Raw genomic sequence first — 23,394 nt, forward strand, 5'->3', positions numbered from 1 at the left:
AAATGTTGCTGCGTAGAAAGCCCTCACATAGATTATTTAGGAATATTCATCTGTTCAAACTAAAGTGAAAGCAAATCCTGGTCCAGAGGTGAAAGTGAGACCAATAATAGCAATTCTACAAGTCACAGAAGGGTTATTATAATCTGGAACCTAAAAGCCTGGTTGCTCAGTGGAATTAGGGTGATTTAAAAATCATTTTTATTGGGTTTTACAGATTGTTATTGACACTCAGTTTAGCCACAGACTTGTGCATCATGCTTTGGCTCAGCCAAAGTTTAATATGTTTGAGTTCTATGAAAAGGTGAGAGGAGATTGTTTAATCTCCTGCATACAAAGCAGTTTGGGAGGATTTTATCACTGAAAGAACTTCTCTGCGCAATCATAATATCTGATGTGGTCTGAGTAACTGTGACCTTGGATTTTCTTGGATAACAGCACTGAAGTATCTGAAGTATTGTTGGGAAACTAATGCAGCTCAGGAGCTAAAAGCTACGAAATATTCGGCACACGGAAATAACATGTGGACAGATTACGAAAAGTACACTTGTAGAGAAGTTATAACTGTCACACAAGTCTGTTTCAAAAAGCCTAAGCCAAAATTACCCAGAAAGCTAATTATTTATTTATTTTCATTTTTCATTGCAGCCATCCTTAAATGATTAACTCAGATGCACTACTATCTGCTTCACTTTCCCTGTACTCGCATTGGGGCTTCCACTGCCCCACTTAAAAAAAAGTTGTTTTTTTTGTTTGTTTTCAAGATCCATCAATAAATAAGTGTGAGAAGCATTTAATGTCCTGCTTTGCATCACTGGTTTTCTATTACAGTGGAGTCAGTTGACTCTTGGGTTGGAACAAAAAGGATTAGGTAGCCTTGTCAAACATGGAGAGGGGATCAGATTTTCAGGTCTGCCTGCAGGTCCACACAACAGCTAAGTAGTCTGAAAAAAAATGAAAGTGGAGGATTTGAACATACAGACTCACTTGTGCACTTTAGAAAGCAATCAGAACTTTGGGAAAATAACCAAAAGTTGAGCAAGTAATCCTATTTGTTACAGATAAAAGCCAAGATTAATAAAAAAAAAAACAGTTCTTTTGGCAGTTGATTTGCCACAACACCAGAATTCACTTCCTTGTTTACAAACTGTAAATGTTTGAAAAGCCCTGAGTCACAGTATCATGACAAGAAAGGTGCAAAATGCAGTTTCAGCCAAATGTTGTCATTTTACAGGGAAGGGCTTGCCCCAAACGATGCTACACATATTTTCACAATGAGGGTCACTTATGTGTGAGCAGGGCTCAGGAAGGGCTGTCAATAGACCCCTTTATGAGACAGAGAGGGGGGAATTAGGCCTTCAATGGAGGGGACTAAGCCATGTATGCCATGTGCCCACACTCAGGCCGAGCCTGTTTGTTTTGATCGCAGCACGAGACTGGCGTGACTACAGGCCTTGTTTACGTTGGATATGTGTCAGGCAGGGGACAGTTCTCACCTGGTGAGAAACTGACCTCTCAGGTTGCATCAGAGCAGCAGGTGCCGTCATTTCCAGTAAAAGCTCCTGAAATCTGAAGTGGTTTGTCCCGGCAGTTCGAAAACCTGAGTTATGCATGTGGAATCCACAGGTATATGGTGAAAATATAGTTTTGACCGAGTCACTGCTGAGTCATGTATGTGAAACACAGTCAGAAGGCAATCTATATCGCACATTTAACAATAAGGAAAGAGCTGTCAAGACAAAGTTGTGTTTATGCTTCATTTAAATGTGTAAAAAGAAGATTGAATAGCATGTTGGACGAGCAGCACTAAGCTTATATTTGGGGTAAACTCAGCCTGACCAAATTGAATTTGCTTGTTGTTGAGCTCCGACACCTTAAAGATATACTGCAGGTTATGAGCTTAGGTTCAAGTGCACAACAAGTACAGCTAATGTATAACTGCCAACAAAGTTCTGATTTATCTTTGACAAGATAATTCATATTCACAATGGAACAGCTGGAAAAACAATTTAAAAAAATGCTTTGGAGAAAACTGGGAGTCTGATAGGGATCTGGCTTTTCAGGTTTGTGTGAGGAGTTAAGTTTCCTGAATGTAGATTAAACTGCTTCCACTAGTACATTTGTAAAAATATATCTATGAAACAGTTCAGGATAGTCAGAGTGATCACATTTTGAACTGAACTTAACTGCATGTAGCAAGTTTTCTTACAATCCATGTTACAGTTATTGAGACATTTAACTTAAACACATAAATGTCAGTGTCCGGGAGGCTCCTGAGGAAAGGATTGAGGATCTCCCACGTTACTAGTGTCCTCTGGACTAGACATATCTTGAGACAACGCAGAAACAATGCACATGGGTTTTGAGTCTCTTGGCAGTTGTGTGTCTCTGATGTGGTTTTGTGAGTGGGACCATTTAGCAAACAGTTTTACTTGGTTCCTTCTCGTTGTGGTCCTTTCTGTCCCTTTATTGTTTACCAAGTAGTGACAATGATAGTGACAAATTACTTTGGGCTATTTGTGTCTCCTTTCTGCTGCAGCTTGCATCTTTGTGGTTACTTTACATTGTCGGGGTCACTTTAGGGAGCATGCATCTTGTTGTGGTGAATTTGTGGACATGTTTGATGCAGACTTACTTTTGTATGGGGTCATCTTGCATCGTTTCACAGTTCTTTTGATACTTTGTGTCTCATGACACTTATTTTAAGCCACTCTGTTCCTCTGTAGTTATCTCGGCTCCCTTTGTTATTTTCGTGTTACTTTTTGAGGTTGCAGACATTTGTCATCACCTTGTCTTATTTCATCTCACTGTGGAAATTGTGTGACTTGCATGTCCTCATAACCCTTTAAACCACTGGTCATGTGCCTGCTGGAGATGCTCAGTCATCCTCCGATGCCTCTGAGTACCCTCAATGTCAGGATATTTCCGTCTTTAGCAAAGTAGTGAACGGACTGGATTCATAACTGCCTCGCTGCTTGTGTGGCTAAAAATAGTCGATTCATTCTCTGTTCAGTAAAAAAGATTTGGAAGAACAAAAAAACAAAAAGTTCCGTTTTGATCGAACAAGCATAGCCATTTATTTACAAACATACACTGCAAGTGTCACCCATGAGTCTTTCCTCACAGAGTACTTTGGGTGCATCTTACAGCAAAATCTTTGGGTTTGCAAACAGAAAGAAGCTCAGTGTTTTTCACCTTAAATCAATACAATCCATGCTTTTCTGATGACAATTAGTCTTGTGATCATTTCAGCTCAAATACCATCAATACGCGGAGCAGCATCAAATGATCCTTGCGAACGCTTCTGATTCAGTGGCTGCTGAATACTGTGGTAGTGTGAATAGAAAAAGATTAAATACATTAGAATTGTTACACTGCTAAAGTTGCTGTTTTCAATTTCTTTTTGACATTTTAGAATTCAAATCAAGAAATTCAAGTTGAAAGCAGGTGCTTGATCAGTCACTGATCCTCGCCGGGCCCTCGCCTTAGAGGCTCTTCCCCCTCGCAGAGGTCAGCAGTCAGTGTCAGCTAAAGAGAAGTGTCCCTGTGGCCTGTTAAGAACTCAGCGTCTTGCTCAAGGACACTTTACCAAAGGAGATATGTACAGGCACAAGGTCTTCACCCACATTCTTCAGGCCAACGATGGTTCCTCCCAACCCTAGAGCTCCCTACCACCAGTTCTGATCACTGGTTTCATGGCATTTTGCACTCACGAACAATCTCCCGTAAGAGCACTGTAAATGTGCTGGCAATACACTCTAACATAGAGCACAGGAAATTTGGTCTGAAATGGGAAGTGGGTCTGGTCTCAGGGAATCCAAAGCAAGCATTTGACTGCTACAAAACAAATGGAATATTTCGGTGAAAATAGAAGGTCTCATGTTTTCTGCAAGTACCTGTGTACAAACATTCATACATTTTCATGCGGATACTTGTGGTTCGAAAACTGTCTGGAAAGAAAAAGAAATCAAAGGTACACTTAAATGATGTGTGTGGTGCTTTTGAACACAGCTTTTTTTTTTTTTTTTTCCAGGGAAAGTTCCCAAGCTTGTTTAAGGTCTGAAAAAATAGTCCCCCTTCCCCAATGTCATTTGCTGTATGCAAAAAGTGCACTTTTAAGACAATGACTTGCAAAAAGACGAGTCACCCCGAGGAATAACAGTCCAGCCAAAACCAGCCACGTAAAAGGCTTTTGTTAAAATCTTATGTAGGTCAAGAGGTAACCAATCATACCAAAGTTTACAAAGAGGAGATTCATGAAAAGACGAGATAAAAATAAGAAAAAAGTTAAAAATCAGATTCAAATGCAAAAGATCTCTTAATCAACAAGAGAAAATATACTGTATGATGGAGGTAAGGAGATGAGAAACATGCAAACTGGAAAAAACAGCAAGTTTGCTGACAGTTAAAACCTTTTTAAGGGTCCACGTAGTGACGATGAATGTAGAAGTCAAAGAAAGGGAAAAAGGTGTCTTTAAAATGTGTCCCTTTGGCTGATTGCAGTTCCGTGAGAGCAAAGACGGTAATGTTGGTAGTGATGAACGGCTGCAGCTCAATGACAACCAAGAGAGGTCGGAGGATGGATACTCTGGGGAGCAGAGGATCAGGAGGAGGAACCGGCGGTCGTCCTCCTGATGGGTCACTAATGCTAAGAGGTCTGCAGCAGGCGTCTGTAGTGGGGCATGATCTCATGTTCTGGCAGGTGCAGGTTGAATTCCAGCGCCACCAAAACGGGAAACTCGAAGGCTATCAGCTCTCTGCGGTTCACTCTGAACCTCTCCTCAAGTTTCTGCCAGAAGAATATCATGGGAGTTAGGACGAGACAACAGATTTTTCTTATTTTCTTGGCTCCATCATTGTCGTTAAAGCTAGCTCGGTACTAGAGTTGGTCTTATACCAGAACCCCGAATCAATTAAAGAAATGACTCACATTCTTCTGTTTTTTTTTCTTTTTAAAATGTGTTTATGATAATTCAATTAAAATTCATACCAGCTTACGTCATGCCCCCACTCTGTCATTGCCTGACAGAATTCAATCTTGGAAGATTCTTATTTTCTACATCCTTGACACCTGTCAAACCTGGAGATATTTTTTTACCCAAATATCACAACAGTACTTTTTTCCCCACTACTCTCTCAGCTGTATCTGGCCACGTTGTTATGAATTTAGCTTCCATTCACCTGCCAGGGACCTCACTGACATTTTGCTGGAAGTTTTCCATTTAATGAAAAAAAAAAAAAAAAACTTTAATTTGAACTTTAACAGGAATCTATATTAAAAATGACATAATTGCATAATGATTTTTGGAGGCGTGTATGAAGAGACTTACATCTATGAGATGCTTAACCTCGTGTTTCTTGAGATCACCGCCGATCTTGGCAGCCAGAAGGACACAAGCTCCAGCACAGAGTTTGCGGTTCTGTTTGTTTAGTTTGCCTTGAAGAACAAGTTTTTCAAAGTAGACGAAAGCCATGGCCACCGTCGGTTCCTCATACCCGCATTCATCCTGGACCAGTTTTCTTATCTCCCTTTTCAAGCTGCACAAAGTTAAAGAAAAAAAAAGAGAGAGTGATTGAGGAAGGAAAGGAGAGAAAGAAGGAAATGAAGATGTGAAGTTGATTTAAAAATAAGCACATTAACTACCATTAAACAAAGTGCTGTAGATGAGAAATAGTAGCGAAAAGAAAGTACTTGGTAAGGAAAAATGCAAGAGCTCATGTTTCAGTTAAACTGCAAGTTAACTTGTTTTGTTTTTTTAAATAAAAAAAAAAAAAGAAAAGAAAAAAAGTTCTCTAATTCTCTACTTTTCAATCTGTTTACCTCCGTATCTTACTGAGAGTGAGTCTTATGTGGGGAAATTTCTCCTTGAAGGTTTCGTTCATGTCCTTTTTGAGGTCAAAGGGTTTGACGTATTCGATGACCGTAGTCTGAAAGGAAAACCAGAGGCGGTGTCAAAGTGACCACACTCACCACTGTGTGTAACGTGACTGAGCCCTCACACCCTAGTGTTGGATTCCACCATCTGACAATGAGTCTCACCGGGTGCTGTGACACCCAATGGACCAATGGTGAGATTCCATGTTTTTATCACTTTCAACAGATCAGATCTGTGTCATAGATACATATAGTAGGAATGTGCACTGTTGTGCCATAATCACGAGGACCATAAACTACACAGGTTACTTTCAGTCAGCCCCACATACACTGTCTTTTGGGGTAAATAGCACAGCAAACAAGCATTTGCAAAATAAAATAAATAATCATTTGTTATGTTCTTTTAAAATTGTACATATTTAGTGTCACAGATAGAAGATTAGTGATGAAGAGCATTAAAAGAGAGACACATTGTTGGTTTTGAACTGGCAGCTTGGTTATCGTCAGTCGTTTCCTTGACAAAAAAACATACATGATCGTTAAAACAAACTTTTCAGGTCTTTAAATCATGACTATCAGGGCAACAATTACCTTTGGAGAAACAAAAACGAGAAACAAAACCAGTCAGTCTTTTTTACACACTTTCCTAAGGAGCTAAAACATTTTAGACACTCTGAATCTAACCTACAGCAAAGTAAGTCTGCAGGAGAAGAGGAACTGAAGATGGAGCTGAGACAACGATTATTGGAGTGAAGTGATCTCCCTCACGTGCACATCTGTTTAACCCGGCCAAAAGTTAAATACAGAGTTAAATAAAGTCTGACTGGCTGATGCAGTTATGCTCTTCTGGTCTCATCTTTGAAGTCTTAGGGCAACAGGTGGTTTAATCTAACATAAACTGGCCCGTCCTCCCTCCCAACCCTTTGTTGAAAGCTGCAGATTTGCAGAAAAATTGTGTTACGGTATGATGACACCAAAGCATATTTCTCATATCTCTTGGCCATAACGCAACAAGTTATTTTTGGCACAAAAAAAAACAACCAACAACAGCATGTCAGCTAAAGAAAAACATGCCCATGGTGAGGTATTGGGCTGGCAACAGCAGGCTTTGAGGCCTTTTTTCGTCAAAATGGAGCTTTAGATAAGGTGGAGGGGAATCAGTAGCATGTAACCTTCAGTGCATGAGGTGTGATCCAAGTTTCCAACTTTGTTTTCCCCCGAACATCATAATTTCCTTTAAACTCATTCAAAATGACTTAAGTGAAGTTTTGTATATTGAGTGTAAATGAGAATTATACATATATACACATATACATGTATACATGTATGGGTGTGAATATATTATTACCTGCCTCAACTTAAAAGTTCAGTTAGTCATGTCTGCCAAGCTGTCTGTGCTCAACTCCTGAAATGCAGAGAATTTACTGGTTGAATTCCTGTAGTAAACACAATAGCTATTGTTGTCTGATGGGGTTTTGCAATTGGAGGAAGAGAGGATATAAAAAATAAAAAAAAAAGTCTGGCCTTGACTAACATTTCCGCTGTGTCAGTCCTTGTCGTGCGCTCTGCCAGTCTCTGTAGCAAAAACAGAACCCAGGAAAGAATGAGGAGGGAGTGCAGTTATTTCTTTTTCCAACCACAATAAAACTTCCGTTCTTTTCCGGGTAAGTGTGAGAATGATTACCGCTGAGGCACAAACTGAGGCGGTTGCGCTGGTGGAATGGCTCTTTAATAGCTACCGCCCACAACACAGAGACAAAGTATGTTATTCATTCAAGCCCAGAAAGGTAGAAGAGAGAGTCTTCCGGTGACCTTGGCGATTTAAAACTGTCTGAAACATCTTCCAGACAGAGGATAAACCTAAGGAGGCTCTTTTAGAAACAAAGTGCAGACAAATCTTTCCGGTGTTACTGTTTTTGGTTGTGGTGGGAACAATGAGAACAAAAGGTCCAAAATGGACAAAAATTTAAATACACACTGGGGGAAAAAAAACAAAAAAACACTACAACAATAAGAACTCACAAGACATTTTGAAACAATCTTTCCAATCTCTTCTCAAGAGAAGAGGTTGCTGTTGTTGCTGCTTTATTAGAGATGATCACAGTATTTTCTCACCATGTAGGAAGGGAAGATGAGGACCCTCTTGTGTTTTCCACAAGGCCACTGTGGATCATCCAGTAGATTGGGGTCGTACTCACGAAAGTCCCCGAAGTCATTCCCTGCCGTGAGCACAAACGCAACAACAACAGAAACTGAGCGAAAGTTTGCATTTCAACCAGTTCCTCTTCATCTAAAAATGTGTTAGTTAACAGAGGGTTGAGGTTTAAACACATTAGTTATCAGTAAGGTATGTATTAGCGGGCCACTAACCCGTGTCTAAGCTGCTCTGGTTGCTGTTGGCACGGCCCAAACTGAGGCTGCGGTGACTTGCGTTGCGAGACTGAGAGAAGGATGAAACCGAGTCGATTGTGTTTCTGCGACCACCCAGGACGTTAGTGGGATACAGGAACTGGGTGTAGGACACAGTCTGCAAATACATATACACTTAGAATGTTTCGCATAGAAACTAAGGTAGTTTGATTGAGGAGCTACTTTAGTAGCCCCTTTAGCAGCTAACAACTGACAAACTAGTGAGATGGACAATTTTTCTTCAGAAATGCAACACTGATGGGGTTACAGCCCAGTTAATGTCACTGGTGAACACAAATTGAATACTCTTCTAAATGAGACAATATTGTGGGAAGCTGGGGAGACACAAGGAGACATCGTTGTGATGCACGTGAGCTAAAATTTTAGCCTTCAAGTTCAAATTTGAAACATTAATTTAGGCGAGTTAGGAATAACATATTTCAAAAACTTTCAATCACCCGTATACTTGTACTTTATTATTCAATTGTGTTATATAATGTTTTACTTTCAATAATAAAAAGTGTCAAAATTAAACGTTTGACTGCATGTGCGGTAATTTGTTCTTATAATAACATTGCAACACTATGCATATAAAGCTAAAATGTACACTTCCTTTAAAGCTTGACTGATATATCAGAGGACATCAACATTTTGGCCACTTTCCACTCATGGTAAACATTAGAATGAGAATGATGATCACCCACAACATGCATTTTTTTGGTTTCTCACCTTTCCATCTGCTCCTAACTCCACTCCCTCCAGCCCAATCACCATCTCCTTGGCACTTACACCTCCTGACGGGTGACGCTGACGCCCTTCCACCTTTGCATCCCTATTGATCACAATACTTTTAGACCTCTCACTATACACATTATACTGCAGCTTCTTTTAACTCCCGCCCCTTATCTTAAGTCTTGCTTAGCCTTCTTCTAGCTCCTCTCATCTCTCTCTCTCTCTCTCACACACACACACACACTTTCTACAAATATAGACCGTATATTGATCTATGCTCATCAGCTGTCCTACTTTCTGTAATTGCTTGCGTCTTTTGGTGAATCTCAGGGCATTCTGAAATAAAGTGAGCCCTTGGGAGGGAGAATAGAGGAGAGAAGATTTTCACTCTTGCGGGCCAGCCTCTTTTAAGTCAGGCACTGCCTCACCAGCGCCTGAAATGCCATACTGCTATGGGAGATATGCAGAAGGTCTAACGCTCTCCTGAAGCAGAAAACAGATGGCTGGAGACCAAAGTGTGTCAGTGGAGCAGTGAGCTGTTTTGAATGGCCCACATTGTATGTTCCTGATATTTCTATTTCATTTTTGGTGCGTGGAAATTACATTAAAACTAAACTGCGTGCCCTTGAAGTACTGATCAATCAGTCACAAAAAATGGCAAGCTGATGCTGGATGAATTTCATCTAGCAATTTGGAATGGGAAAATGTGGATATCTGCCTTCACTTTAGGCATTTTTATTTTCCTGTAATCTCACAAACTAATGATTGGGCAATCAGTCAGATCTACTGTTTTATCTGCTGAAATACAATGTACGGCAGAGAAATGGTTTGATTTCTGACAAAGATATCAAAATATTCACCTGTGTTTGTGTCATATCAATTCCTCTTATGACAACATGTGTAGTACAGTGACAATACAGAATGACAGCAGAGGCTGTGTTGTTTTCCTGTTGCCCCTATCTTTCCTGGCTCAGCTTTGCTTTCTGTTTGAAACTGTGTACAGACGCACAGAAATAAATGACACATGACACACTCTCCCAGTGTTTTGATGACACGAGGGGCCAATCTGTTCTAATGAAAACCGTGTTATCTTGCAGACAGGCACGTCAGGACAAATGCATCACAGGCATGGAGATCCCCGGGCTGCGGATGTCTTAAAGAACAGTGAAAATCAAATGGATAAAAAAAATAAAAACAAAAGGAAGCAGAACAGATGGAAAGCTTTCTAGGGAGAGAGCTTTTCTATGAAGCCATTCAGAAAGTTAAAAGGTTGCACTTCATTCAGCTGAGTGTACAGAGAAATGAAAGGAAATGGAAGGAAAAGCTATAATTGGTTAGTAACATGCATGGATCACAGCCTTCAAATACATCTATGTTAGTAGTTTTTCAATCTATGTAAAATGCAGTTCGTGCATTGCCAAATGTTTCAAAATCTGGCATCTGGCAAATGAACAATTAATAATAATATCACTTAAATAATGTTTAGCCCCACTTACCTAACAAACACTTTACAGCTCTCATAAAAAGTTTAAAGCTGGGTTGTCTGGCTTGTTTAAAAAAAAAAATAAAATTTTTGCCCAACTCCACCCATTTAACTACACTTACAAGCATCATTAAGTTTTACTTTATTAATTCCCGTGAAAAAGTTCGCTGTCAGCGTTTGACCTATGCTGCTGCAGGTATCAAAGCTGTCTGACACGACAATGGAGACCCATTACCAAAAGTAAAAAAAACAACCATCGATCAATACCTCACAACCTAAAAGATAAGACAAATACATAAATAAATAAATACATCAACCTTTCTTTGTTTCTATTTCAATGCCTCAATTTATTTTTTATTTTTAAATTGAAGAGTTTTTTTTTTTATTTCAAGGTGAATCTGTATGACATATGATGTCATTTTGCTTATAAGGACAGATATGTGCTTGGGCTTCAGGTCTCAGTTTAGCATATTTTATTTGTATTATATTTAATACTTTCACATGTGCAAAAGGTTTACTTTAAGGTGAAACCAGCAACACAATACTGAAAAGGCATAAATCTTCAATGTTTAATTGTTACCATTTCTATACACAGTATTATGGAAAACAAAATAATTCAATTTCTTTTCTTTTTGTACCATTTCCACTTCAAAGTCATTTTTATCGTTTTAAACTAAGATAAATGTAACATCTTTTATCTGAAGCTTCTTCTCGGGCTTTGAAACTTTTAAGATGTTTCAAACAGTGGAAAAATAAATATTTGCGATATATCAGTCGAATAAACTAACCTTTACCCAGAAAATGTGAATAAAAAAATAATAATAATAATCAAAAATATTTTAAAAAATCTACAATTTCATGTGAGAACCTGTGCAAAATAACATGTCAAATTCAAATCTGATCTCCAATTTTAAGTTTTTTGGAACAACAATGATCTTCCGTTTTGTTCACTTTTGCTTGTGAAGCTCATTCTTTCAGTAACCTGGAGTTCCTGTTACTGTAAAAACAATAATAATAAGAGGAAATAGCACAGGATAGAATGTGAAACTTTATGTAATCAGCAGTTTGTGCTAAATCATCCAAGAAGATGTTGTCTTGCAATTAAAGCACTCGAGTAAATGAGCCGAAATACAACCATAACCATCACTGGATGGTTTATTAACCCTTGATCTCGCACTGATTGGCTGGCTTAAGAAACTCCACTAATGCCCTGTTCCTTTTCAGCTCCTTACTGAACTGTCCCATGAGTCTTTTTCTTTCTGTGCATTGTCTTTCTCTTGTGTTTATCTGTTACCTTTCCCTTTTCACTTCCTCTAAACCACCCCGTTTCATGTGACCAGGACGGTGTCAGAACCAAGGTTGTGCTACGGCTAGCCCAGATCCAAGCCAGGTGGGTCCCCTTTACAAAAGAAAAGGCATCGTCTACAGTTAAGATAGAGATTAATTCTGCATGTGAGGTGTGAAATGCAAAGCTGGCAGAGAATAAAGAAAAACGGTTAATACCAACTCAGGATGATGACATGCAACAGAAAGTTTGCCAGCATCATCAGGAATTAAACCAGTTGACAAAATAATAGCATCATTCTGAGTTAAAAATTCTAAAGCTACAAACTCCCTCAGGAAAGATGTACATGGCAAACAGCAAAGCCAGCGATACTTGCAACACACAAAAAAGATCTGAACAAAAAGTATAAGTGCCCAAAAGCCACCAGAGCCATTATAGAAAAAAAGCAATACAAGCAACAAGCATTAGGCTACAACAATGTCTAGGATACACACAATTGAGCCATTAAAGCTAATTATAGTCCACTGTTTAATCGAACTATGAAGATAAAAATCCATCCACCAAAACTTCAAGGGAGTGTGTCCACAGAAAAGAAGATGGATGAGAAAACAAAGAGAAAGAGGGAGCACAGGTCGGACGGAGTTACAAAGTTTGGCATGCTGCAGTATACATACCCTGCTTGGCTACAATCTCGATAGGGCAGGACAGAAAATACACTATAGAAGGATCTTCTGCCACTGATAAGGACTATCCTATGAAAACAGAAATGGTAAACAAGCTAATCAACATCTATCTGACAAGATCCACAGGTAAAAGTTGGAGAGAGTTTGCAGTTAAAAACTTAGAATGAAGAGAGTCAATTGAAACCTCAGTGTGAGTGTGTGTTGGTTTTTGTTGGTAAAGTTGCAGATATCGTCAGTGGTTTGAGGGCAGCGATGATGCTCATCCTGTGTTTTAAGTTAACTTGAAAAAAAGAGTTGCTCTGTATTTGTTTAGCAGCACAGAAGGCAGAATGGCTCTGACTCTTACGGTAACATAAGAAAAACCTCTGAATTATTTCTGCTAATCGGTCCAACTGACTGACACAAAATAAATCTTACTATTTGGCAAATAAAAATAAAAAAAGGTAAACAACAGTCCTAAAATGCTGCTTATTTCAGCATCAGTGGAGGAAAACCAACTTTACAAATCCTCACTTAATTTAAAATTTGAGACTGAAATCTGAAATGACCTCTTAAGAGTTGCTAAACTAACAGACTAGATGTCCCTCTGAATATCAACCAAGTGCTGAATAACAGAACTGATAGCCAAAAAATTCATTCATCCATTCAATCATTCATTTTCCACACCCGCTTCATCCCATTCAGGGTCTCGGAGGGACAGTTCGTCCATCCAAATATCCAATACAGCTTCGAAAAACAATGCAACTACTTCACAAAGAAATGGACCAGAACACGACCACATCGCACAAAAAAAAGCTTTCAGAGCCATCTTTACAATGATGATATTACCGAGACGCCCACATGCCAACAATTTGTTTGAAGTGAGGGATTTGTGTGCTGCATACGTGCCAGTGTAAACTGTGCTGTAATGATCCGTGATTCAGCAGTGAGATTGATTCTTGGTGTAGTTACAAAATTTCAGCTGTGATGAAAGAAATGTTCTAATTTAAAAAAAACAAACATATCAGATCATGATACTATGTTATCAGACAGGATTTCCAATTGTATTTCTTCAAAAGTGAGAGTGGCATGCTGTGACTGGATCGGGCCCAGTCAGTTCAGATGTGGCCTGTAATGTGAGAAACATTCAAACTGCACTTCATTGACTGTGGCAGTCCGCCATTACTCTCTGAGGACTTGCATTGGCTAATGAGGTTGACGTTGTTTGTCTTCATACCTTCCATTACGCATATCGTGTTGCCTCATATTCTTTATGAAGTGGATTTTCTTGAAGCTCTTTGGTCGGGGTGAACCCGACAGGGTTCGGCATCTAGAAGAAAAAAAAAGGACAGGAAAAACACGAGGCAAAATGTAAAAATTCAGATCGAAAGGCAGCAGCGGTGCGAATGTGCAGCGTGGGTCTGTTCTACCTGCGGAGAGGAGCATTTTCCTCAATGTCCTCCAGAGTTTCGAGTGAAGAGCGCTGAGAGATGAGCCTTCGTCTGGGAAGAGAGAAGCCAGAAGAATGAAGTCAGGTGATGCAATGAAAGTCATTGCTGCAGCAAAAATCTACAAGACCAGCTGTCATCTTGCAAATCGGATTTTGGGAGAACCAACTGCTGCAGAAAGATATTAATCCTCTCAACGATCTTTTGGGTTTTTTTCTCTCCCTAAACTCACACTCAAACTCATGAACAGCACTGCAAAGCAATTTGATTAACAGGCAGAACACTAAAGAAACTGAATTCCACCATACCCAATACCTAAAAGTGAGAACAGAAAAAGGTTAGCCAAATTTTTAGAATATAAAAGGGGCATTTGGGCATTTACCAGCAGTACACAGAGTTTAAGGCCAATACTTCATTTACTCACTTAATGCAAAACATTAGAATTCATTAGTAATTAAATCTAGCATACACCTCATTACATCTTCAACTTTATAAATCTCTAACGTTGATAGTGATAAAAATGTTTGAGACAAAAGATGGGAAATCTCCCAAGAATTTCATTAAATGGTGACAGGTCAGCAGCATGATAGAGTATAAAAAGAGCATCCCACAGAGTCTTTCAGGAGTGAAGACACAGACGAGGTTAGTACTCTGCGGGAGGCTGAGTGAGCAAATGGTTGAGCAGTTTGTTACGTTATGTTATGTTCTTGTTAAAAATGAAAATGTAAGGAATCACATGTGCTCATTTAGGGTGCTTTATGTCATTAAAGCATTCAGAGAATCTGAAGAAATCTGTTTGCAGAGGCTGAAATCCTGCGTTGACAGGCCAAGATCTGCAGGCCCCTCAGAGAAGATTCCGCAAAGGCAATTAATGCATGAGTTTGAGCAAACCTCACCGGTGAGCACACTTTGTTACTGCACAGCTTCTTCCCTCTGGCAGTAAACTGCCTTCTGAAATCATAGGCTCTTACTAATATGCAGGATGTTCTGGATTCTTTTAAAAGACTACGATTATTATCAAGAGTGTCTATTATTTCTTTCTTTATGTGTTTAGTTTAACGTGTGGAGATTTTAAGGCCATATTTATGAATACTATATTGTTTTTATGTCAGAATTAGAATGCTGCCGCTGTAAAATGTGACCGAAAACAGTTTAATTGCATTGTTTTATCGGTACAAAGGCAAATGAGGCAGATATCAAATGCAAGTCTAAAACTCTAAAGTGCAAAAAAAAACAAAAAACAGACAAGATCCAGAAACACTGCTGCCTTGTCTAAATACAACCGTCTTTCAGACTAACTGAGAGGAAGTGAAAGAACCCTCCAGTGGTTCAACAAATCAAAATTTCAAATTGTTTTTTGGAAATCATGCATGACATTTCCTTCACGCTGCAGAGGAAGACAATCGGACTTGTTATCGTCAAAATCTACCATCAGATCACAGGAACGGCTGTAGCTCAGAAGGTAGAGCCGTTGCCTTTAGTCAAAAGACTGTTGGTTCAATTCCCAACTTCCCCAGTACACAAGTCAAAGTATCCTCACGTAAAATACTAAACCAGTTGCAGTGGCATATTTTGTAAATGATATATATCATACACACATATACGCACAAGTTTGGAGCTACATATACTGTGATCTAGACATTTCTTTCACAGAGAGAATTATTTTGCTAACACAATGCCTATCAACACCAGAGTAAAACAGCACGGTTGCAGTGTGACATACTTCAGTTTGTACTCCAAAAGCATTAAGATCCACCATCCAGCCCTTGATAAATGTATGAGATTTGCTACTGAAAGCTTTGGAACAACATGTTCTGGGGTTAATACACAAACTGTCAAGACTGATGTCCCTCAACGCCACGGTGTGCCTGTGGTCAATGATTTTCTCAGGCTTGCGTAGATCACAGAGAATTTTCCAGGATCAGAGCAGCTAAGAGGATAACGAGCTGGCTCTGCAAGCACTTTGTGTAACACATTTGGTCACAGATGGCCTTTATTTCACACTTTAGTGGCCGCCTCAACAGGCTAATTCTGCTGGACCCACTTTTTTACGATCAGCTGCCAGTTTCAGAAAACAAACCCACATGTGATAGCAAAGAATGCCTAAACCGTTCCAAATTTAGATCACAATTGCATGTTTAGCGCCACAGTAACAATGCAATTCAACTCATTTGTCAACCTTACAAACTGGAAACACTTAAAGTGGCGCAAATCAACACGTTAGTGGTCAAATAATGAAAGCTGACACATTTTCCCCAAAGTTCTGTCATCCTGCAGTAAATGCAACTGACACAGGATTACAATTAGGCAAAGCCAAGGAAATGGGCAGATAAGTTACTGTTACTAATGTGCATACTGTACAAACGTGTACCATCTCATTTATTTCATAATCTGACATTTGCACCAAGGTTGGCCTTGAAGCGGTAAGAAACCTGGACATCTATCCTGATCCACACCTCTTCACAGTCAAATGGCAGACAGTGGAGTGTAAAGTCAAGATAATGGTTAATAAATGACAGGGTATGAGCGCAAATTAACAAAAAATGACTATGCTTGAGGATCTCCCAGAGTTTAAACCAACATAAGCTGAGTAAAGGTTGTACACCAGAGGAGATGGGGTGAGTTAAGTGTTTGCAAGAGGAGCCAGACCACTGAGGCAAACAAAAAAATCCCAGGGTCCTCTTACTGGCTCATAGTTTGCACTGCTTATCATGAACCTAATGATCACAAAACAGAGTGAAGAACATCAACCTTTGATAAAAAAAAATTTAAAAAAGAAAGAAAAGGCATGACCAGTAAAATTCTTTGTGGAAATAAATTGAATGATTTGAAGAATTGGCAGCTGACGTAAACTGTGACTCTGCTGGACAGAGTTGAAAGGGTCATAATAAAAGGGCCTCTGCCTGAGGCTCAGAGGAGTGGGATCATGTGATTTATGGCCAGCCTTTAATCATGCTCCTCCTGCAACAACACTGAAAGGTGGAGTGGCAGGATAAGGATCTATGGCTGTAGCTTTCCTCGCAGGGCCTGGTCTCTCCTGTGTCTTTTCTGTTGGCACTTCCCTTTGTTTAGTAGGTTACTGAATCCTGCAAGCAGCCACTGGAACGATTCAAAAATATAATTATCACCCAGCAGTTCTCTTCAGTTCCATGGATCTCTTTGGCTTTATTTATTTCTTTTCTTAAATCAGCTTTGTTTGGACCACAACACAGTGCGTTAGTTGACTTGAACCTCTTTCATCAGTCTTTTCCTGCTGTCGCATGCAGCCATTAATGACTATTTCTCAACAGGAAATTCTCTAATGGCTGCTGGATGTTTTAATAGGCAAATCTTTATAACTTTTTTGTCCAAAGAATGTGTCAATTTTTCTTTCAAATCTCGCTGTACAGCCCCTAAAAAGCCATTAAAGTTAGTAATACATTAGTCCAGAGCTATTTAATACAATTAAGCAGTTATTGTTAGCAGTAATCACTCTTGCTCTTCGCAGTCATTTTGCACTGACACACAAAGAATTATAGAATTATTATAATTCTATAATATATGGAAGGCCCCGTTTGACCAACTGAAAATACTGGCTGCTATCAATCAATCACGTCATGAATGACCTGAAAATTCTCCCGTTTACTGAAAGAGGAACGTTTCCAGCTTGTGTTGACACAACTTAAGTGTGCATGTGGGGAGTTTGATCCAGTCTTTGTTGATGAACAGCAGCAAGACGTGCCTTTAGAGCAAAAGATGTTTTCCAGGCCAGTACAAAATACTGGAGACAAAAACACGGACCAGGCCACTCATTCACTTTAGACTCAACTCTAGCAGCCAGGGTTAGAACAGTCCGTATTTATCCAGTTTGACATTAACTAAGCCCAGTCAGAGAATTTAAAAAAAAAGGGTTCTATCCATCAGTTTCTGCTGTTGCTGCTTCAAATCATTCAGTTTAAGAATCTTCTATTATTGCAGTTCACACAGGATTTCTGCAACAGATATATTGAAGCCATTGATAATCCTGCATAGTGGTTCATGCAATGAAGCTATGAAACTCAAGTGGTCCATTTAGATGTGGAGATTAGAAAGTTTCACAAATACAACCTGTTGGCAGCTTGCCACAGGACATAGTCTTCCATTTTGCTGCAGAGTCACTGAGTGAAAGTAAATGTTCTAGCTTCCTCCACACAGCCCCGGTGGACGGAAATTTGATTATTTTGATTTGAAAGAAGAACATTTATTTTTTCAAATACAGTCAGGGCAGTTGAGCCTCTCTGATCCTCTAAGGCACAAATGCACCAGGAGAACAAATGCGATGGATGAGCAGATTTGAAAATTAAATGAGCACAAAGGAAGATAAAGAAACTCTCGCGTGTTACGATGGCACTCTTAGCTGCACAGAGAGAGAATCACAACAAGTGACAAAGTGATAATTAAAAGCTGAGCACCAAATTGAAAGTTTGTCTAGTTAACCAGAGGCTTAATCTTACAGACAGTTCTTGAGGGCTTTTCTGGGCATTTGTTGACAGCTCAGACAGTGAAGGTCTCTGTGAAGGAAGATGAAGCATCCTTATGTAATCCTGTGATTATGCCAACCATGACCTCAGTGAACAACAATCAACCTTATAACCAGAAGTATATGACCCAATCACACAGAACTCCAGACAACCATTACGATGGCTTGTACCGCTTGTTTACCAGCTTGTGTTTGCTGTCCTCAAAGCCCTTGACAAAAAAAAAAATGTTTGAATATTGCAAATTTTTTTCCAAGCTGCCATATGTTTGGTGAGAACATAACCGAAAAAGGATGCGAGTCGCCTCAGCCTGACTGCGATTTAAGACGAAAAGAAATTGTGAAAATTGTTTTACAGCTCGGGCTCACAAGACCAGATGGTGATAGGTGTGTTACATTTAAAGCGCCGCTCTTGGCGTGCTGACTTATGATGCATGAAAGCCGAGGAGTGGAATAAAAACAGAGTATTCAATTATCCATCATATCTGCGCATTAGATTCTGATGGTCTGAAGAAGCTTTGGCCTCAGAGTGTGTGTTCTGGCGGCACATTAGAGGCTCTGCAACTTCCTGAATGGGCTCAGGACTGAAGGCCAAAAAGTCTGAGGGGAGAGCGTGTCTCCGATTCCCCTGAGAGAGGAAGCGAAGGACAGAAAATACAGAGCAGAGAGCCAGGCTGCTTCTGTGAAAGCCTGGGCATCCTGCCTCTCCCGGCCAGGGACCTCTGGACACGTTTCCACCAGCTTCCCTCGAAAAACAAACCAGTTACTGTGCAGAGTGCTCGCCTGGCGGCGCATTGGTGGAATATGGCCGCTCTCCATCAGCAGGTCACTTATTTCTCAGTTTTAGAATTCATGCTGCGTGGACGTCCTCCAAGTCCTCCGAGCATGTACCAAAAACAGAGTACAGTCAGAGTTCTGCGTTATCAAATGAGAAGCAGAACCAAAGTGGTGCCAGACACGCAACACTGTGGTTATGTAAAGAATCTCTAGATATTCAGTCATGGAAAAATCATAATCTTCAATATTTTGGTCAATACTGAGGTCACAATTATTTCATGCATTTTACTTGCAGACTTTTTCCAGAACATCTTGCATGTATAAAACTTATAAATAAAAGCCATCTTTATGGTGGAGTTGGTGGGAGACAGTGTTCTCTGGTCTGGAGCAAGTTCCAGACAAGTTTTGAACCTTTCTACAGAATGGCTGCTGTGAAGGAAAGGGATGTGTCGAATATGTAATGCAGGACAGAATAACATTATTAATACTGTATTTTTCACAGAATTACTTCCTTGGACTGGATAGTATAGTGGGATGATTGCCACCTTTCATGTGGGAGACCTGGGTTCACATCCCCTGCATGAAAGGTACTACTATCTCCCGTCGGGGTCCTTAGGCAAGGCCCCCTTACCCTATCTGCCTACCTGTAAGTTGCTTTGGATAAAAGCGTCAGCTAAATGCATAAACATTAATTTTCTCAAAAATCAACAGTGCGCCGATTTTATGTGGTACGCGGCGCTCAAAAATCTGTCAAAATGTTTTAGGACGGCCTTGGTAAGCTACGAAGCTGCACTGCTTGATGGATTGAGCATTACGGCCACCGTAGTCACGAGCCTCGCGGATCTGTGCTTCAACATTAAGGTGTGTGCATTCATTCATTCCTTTTCTATACTCGCTGGCCCAAAAATGGCTCCTGTTAAGAGACATGCTTACGAAGTAGATTTCAAACTCCATGCTATCAGTCACGCAGTACAACAAGTGAATTGAATAAAGTTTGACTTATCTTAGTTTTGTTTCATTTAATGCGCCTTATAACCCGGTGCGCTTCATGTATGAAAATAGACCCGTTAGCAGTCAATCATTGATATTGCGGCTTATAACTCGGTGCGCTTTATAGCCCGAAAAATATGGTAATTATATGCAGTAATCATTGTGGGGCAAAATTTTTAATTGAAATAAACTTCAATGAATTCCAAGCCCTAATCAAAGCGGAGTAGTTTTCTCACACCAACTAATCCTGAGCACAAAAAGTTTTCTTTTTAAGCTCTGATGTAAGAGTAACTCTGCATTCTATTCACGGTTCTTAAAGGGCTTCTTGCACTTTTAAAAAGTCTGGTTTTTAACGTTCCCCTTGTGTTTCCAGACCTGTTTACAAGTGAGACTGTTTATTTCTGAAGAATTAGTCAGTGACGCTGGACTGGACTGTGAATCACTGCAAGATGTTGCTTTCCTTATTCCATGCACTTTTTTGAGTCTGTGCAACTCTAGAAAGCAAATGTATTTATCATGTCTTGAGTGATATTTTACTTATATCCTGTACCTTTTTCACCACAGATTGCCATAGCCTGTTGGTTTCTCTGTGCAATTTCCACGAGGCCAAGTAGGGGAACTAGATGTTTATTGAGCATTTTACCACGAAGAAGAGCTTCCAGAAGAAATCTGGCAACAGCACAAGAGGACGGAGAGGATTTTGCTATGAGAGGGGCTCTGAATGGAAAGCAGAGTGGGGAGGATTGGACAGCAGGTTCCGACAGCGAGAGAATCATGAGATGACTGTTACTGACTGTTACTTGCTGTGAAGCAAAACTCTCAAATCTCTCTTTGCGGCCCCGATGTGAAGATGAACTAGACAAAGAGCGCAAATACAGTCAGCCACGTGAGACAGCAAAACCCTGTTGCACATGGACTTGGACAAGGGTGTAGGGTTACAGGATGTTAACGTCACACAGAGAAGGAGACAGCAGGTGTGCGCAGACCTTTTAAAGTCGCATTCACTAAAAAGGTGAAAGCAGATGTAAAAAATTGGCACTGAAAGCAAAAGAGAAAGGTGGGAAACTAAAATAGAGAGGGACAAATGCAGCTGGATTCCCTGAGCAGATGGGTGAGTCCTGAGGTTACAACCACCAGCGTGGAGCACAGCTGAACTTTTTCCTTTGCTGAGTAATGCTGTGACCAAGCCAACTGTGTTGCTTGGAATCGAAAGCAACTTTTCCAAGCATCTGACTGTGAGAAACTTACAGGAAAACAGCTCTTAATGTCCATTCAATTAAGCCTCTTTACATTGTGGTAGAGCAAGAAACAAAGCAAAGAGCACTGAGAGTTCATTGTAAAGCTTATTCTTTCCACTCTTACTGATTGTCAAATAGGGGAACGCTTTTTAAAAAATCTACAGTTCCCACTGTTATTTAAACCCCCGAACAAAATATAGTTTTTCAGTGGCAAGCATTAAATTCTTCCAACTACTCCAATGCATCTTTACAGAGGCACACTTTTTTGTTCTTAGGGTTGTTTGCTTGTCATGATCACAACTAAGCACTGTGCAGAACCTGCAGACAGACTTGAACCTTTTACCACGGTTTTGCCAGTCATGCTGTTGCGCATGTCCCCGACAGCACACACTGAAGAAAAGCCGTTGTTTACACCGTTACCTTGACCTCTGCTGCTCTATCTGTCCGCCCTCCAGGCAGTAGTTCGGGGAGAATTGCCTGGAGTAGGGGGCAGGTAGGATTCCCTGAGTGTACGTCTGCAGCCTCCCTCTGGCCGAGGCTGGGACCGCGGAGAGAGGCGAGTTGAACGTTGAGGGCATGAAAGCGTCGCCCTCTGTGTCTGGGGCAACAGTGGGACCCGCGGCCAAACTGGTCCGACTGCCTGCGAGGAGAGCCTGGTTTGCTAAAGCGAGCGCCTGGGCGGCTGTTGTCGCGGCCGCCTCCGCCGCAGCAGCGGCAGCAGCTTCGGCGGTGCCAGCAGCTCCATGCGCCGCCGAGCGCTCCGGAGAAACCAGGCTCTGTCTAGTCCGTGCTTCCGGCGAGTTATCCTCTTCATTTTGATCGTCTGCATCGTCTTGCACGGGTCGTCCGTCTAAAGAAATGTTGCTGAGAAAGGACAGCGCCGCTTGCCTCCTCCTCGGGTCTATGCGTTTCCGTGTAAGCTCAATACTGGAGTGCTTTATCTGAAGCGTGGCTGTGGATGTGTTGCTGCTCGTGGCAGCCGCCATGGTCCACTTCCAGAGATCCGAGTCCCCGCAGCGGCAATCTTACCTTGTGGACATTGATATTGTAGTAATCGTACTTGTGTTGGTGAATGGTGGTGACCGTCTTTTAAGTACATGCGTTTAACTGGGTGAAAACAGGGAGGTCACGTGTGCGCAGTATTGTGGCAGCACAGGGAAAATTTGGACCAATGGGCTACCAGGACATTTTTTTTTCATACCTTTTTCTTGACTGCTGAAGCCTCCGCTCTCCTCACCGACAGTGCATACCAAAATTACATAAACTAGACATCTCCAGGCAGTACCATTAAAACACTTGGAGGCTGTCAGCAACTTTTGATCTGTTTTCTGTCTCATCACATACACAAATAAGAAACGTTTAGCATTGTGTGGAAACTTTCAGTGCTTGTTTCTCAATTCCAAATTTCACTCAGGCATGGGGAAACACACTGCAGGCATGGGGAAAACTGATTTCTGCTTCCTCGATGTGCACAAAGTGCAGATGTGTGTTACCAATGAGCACTGGCAGGATGAAGCCTGGCTCTGTTTGATTTAAAAAAATAGATAATTTTCTGAAACATGCAGCTCAGCATCTCCGAAGCAATCGCGCCCTCTGTCTGTTTGACACGCGTGCGTTACGTATGCAGCTTTTGTGGCCATAACCTCTTTAAATGTGCCATCTAGCGGTTTTTGGGTGACGGCTGCAGTAGAGCTCGGAGAAGACAAATCTGGAAAAGGCTCAGCTTTCGGTTACTCGGTTGAGGAAGTTATAAAGTCATATTTTATTTGCCTGTAAATGATATCCAGTTTTGAAGCTTCATTTTCCAAATGAAACAGCTATTTTCGCTTTCTGTGAAAAGTGAAAATAGCCAGGGAAAGTATAATTGTGGTTTGCCCCATTGTTCCCTCTCTGTTCTTGGATTAATGTGACATCATGCATCATTGCAATGAGGTGATAATGTAGTGTAAAGGTGCAAATTTCCAAACTGATTTACACTTATACGACTCAAGTATATATCAAAC

At 40.6% G+C, this 23,394-nt stretch overlaps 1 protein-coding gene across 2 annotated transcripts; it reads right to left on the bottom strand.

Moving 5' to 3' along the window:
- Positions 1-3,049: 3,049 nt before the first annotated feature.
- On the bottom strand, positions 3,050-22,526 carry cables1 (Cdk5 and Abl enzyme substrate 1). Of its 2 annotated transcripts, XM_072363006.1 has the most exons (10): positions 21,812-22,526; positions 13,874-13,945; positions 13,681-13,773; positions 12,456-12,533; positions 9,011-9,113; positions 8,243-8,399; positions 7,988-8,091; positions 5,819-5,925; positions 5,328-5,535; positions 3,050-4,786 (listed from the first exon to the last, which is right to left on the bottom strand). In XM_072363006.1, exons 1-10 carry the CDS (start codon positions 22,375-22,377, stop codon positions 4,646-4,648), a joined length of 1,629 nt encoding a protein of 542 aa, XP_072219107.1. In that variant the 5' UTR covers positions 22,378-22,526; the 3' UTR covers positions 3,050-4,645. The 2 variants fall into 2 exon arrangements, with proteins under 2 accessions (XP_072219107.1, XP_072219108.1); XM_072363007.1 differs by lacking the exon at positions 12,456-12,533.
- Between the last annotated feature and the right edge of the window lie 868 nt (positions 22,527-23,394).

This window comes from Leuresthes tenuis, unplaced genomic scaffold (genome assembly GCF_036924035.1).
Source record: "Leuresthes tenuis unplaced genomic scaffold, fLeuTen1.0.hap1 SCAF_14, whole genome shotgun sequence".
Classification (NCBI taxonomy): Eukaryota; Metazoa; Chordata; class Actinopteri; order Atheriniformes; family Atherinopsidae; genus Leuresthes; species Leuresthes tenuis.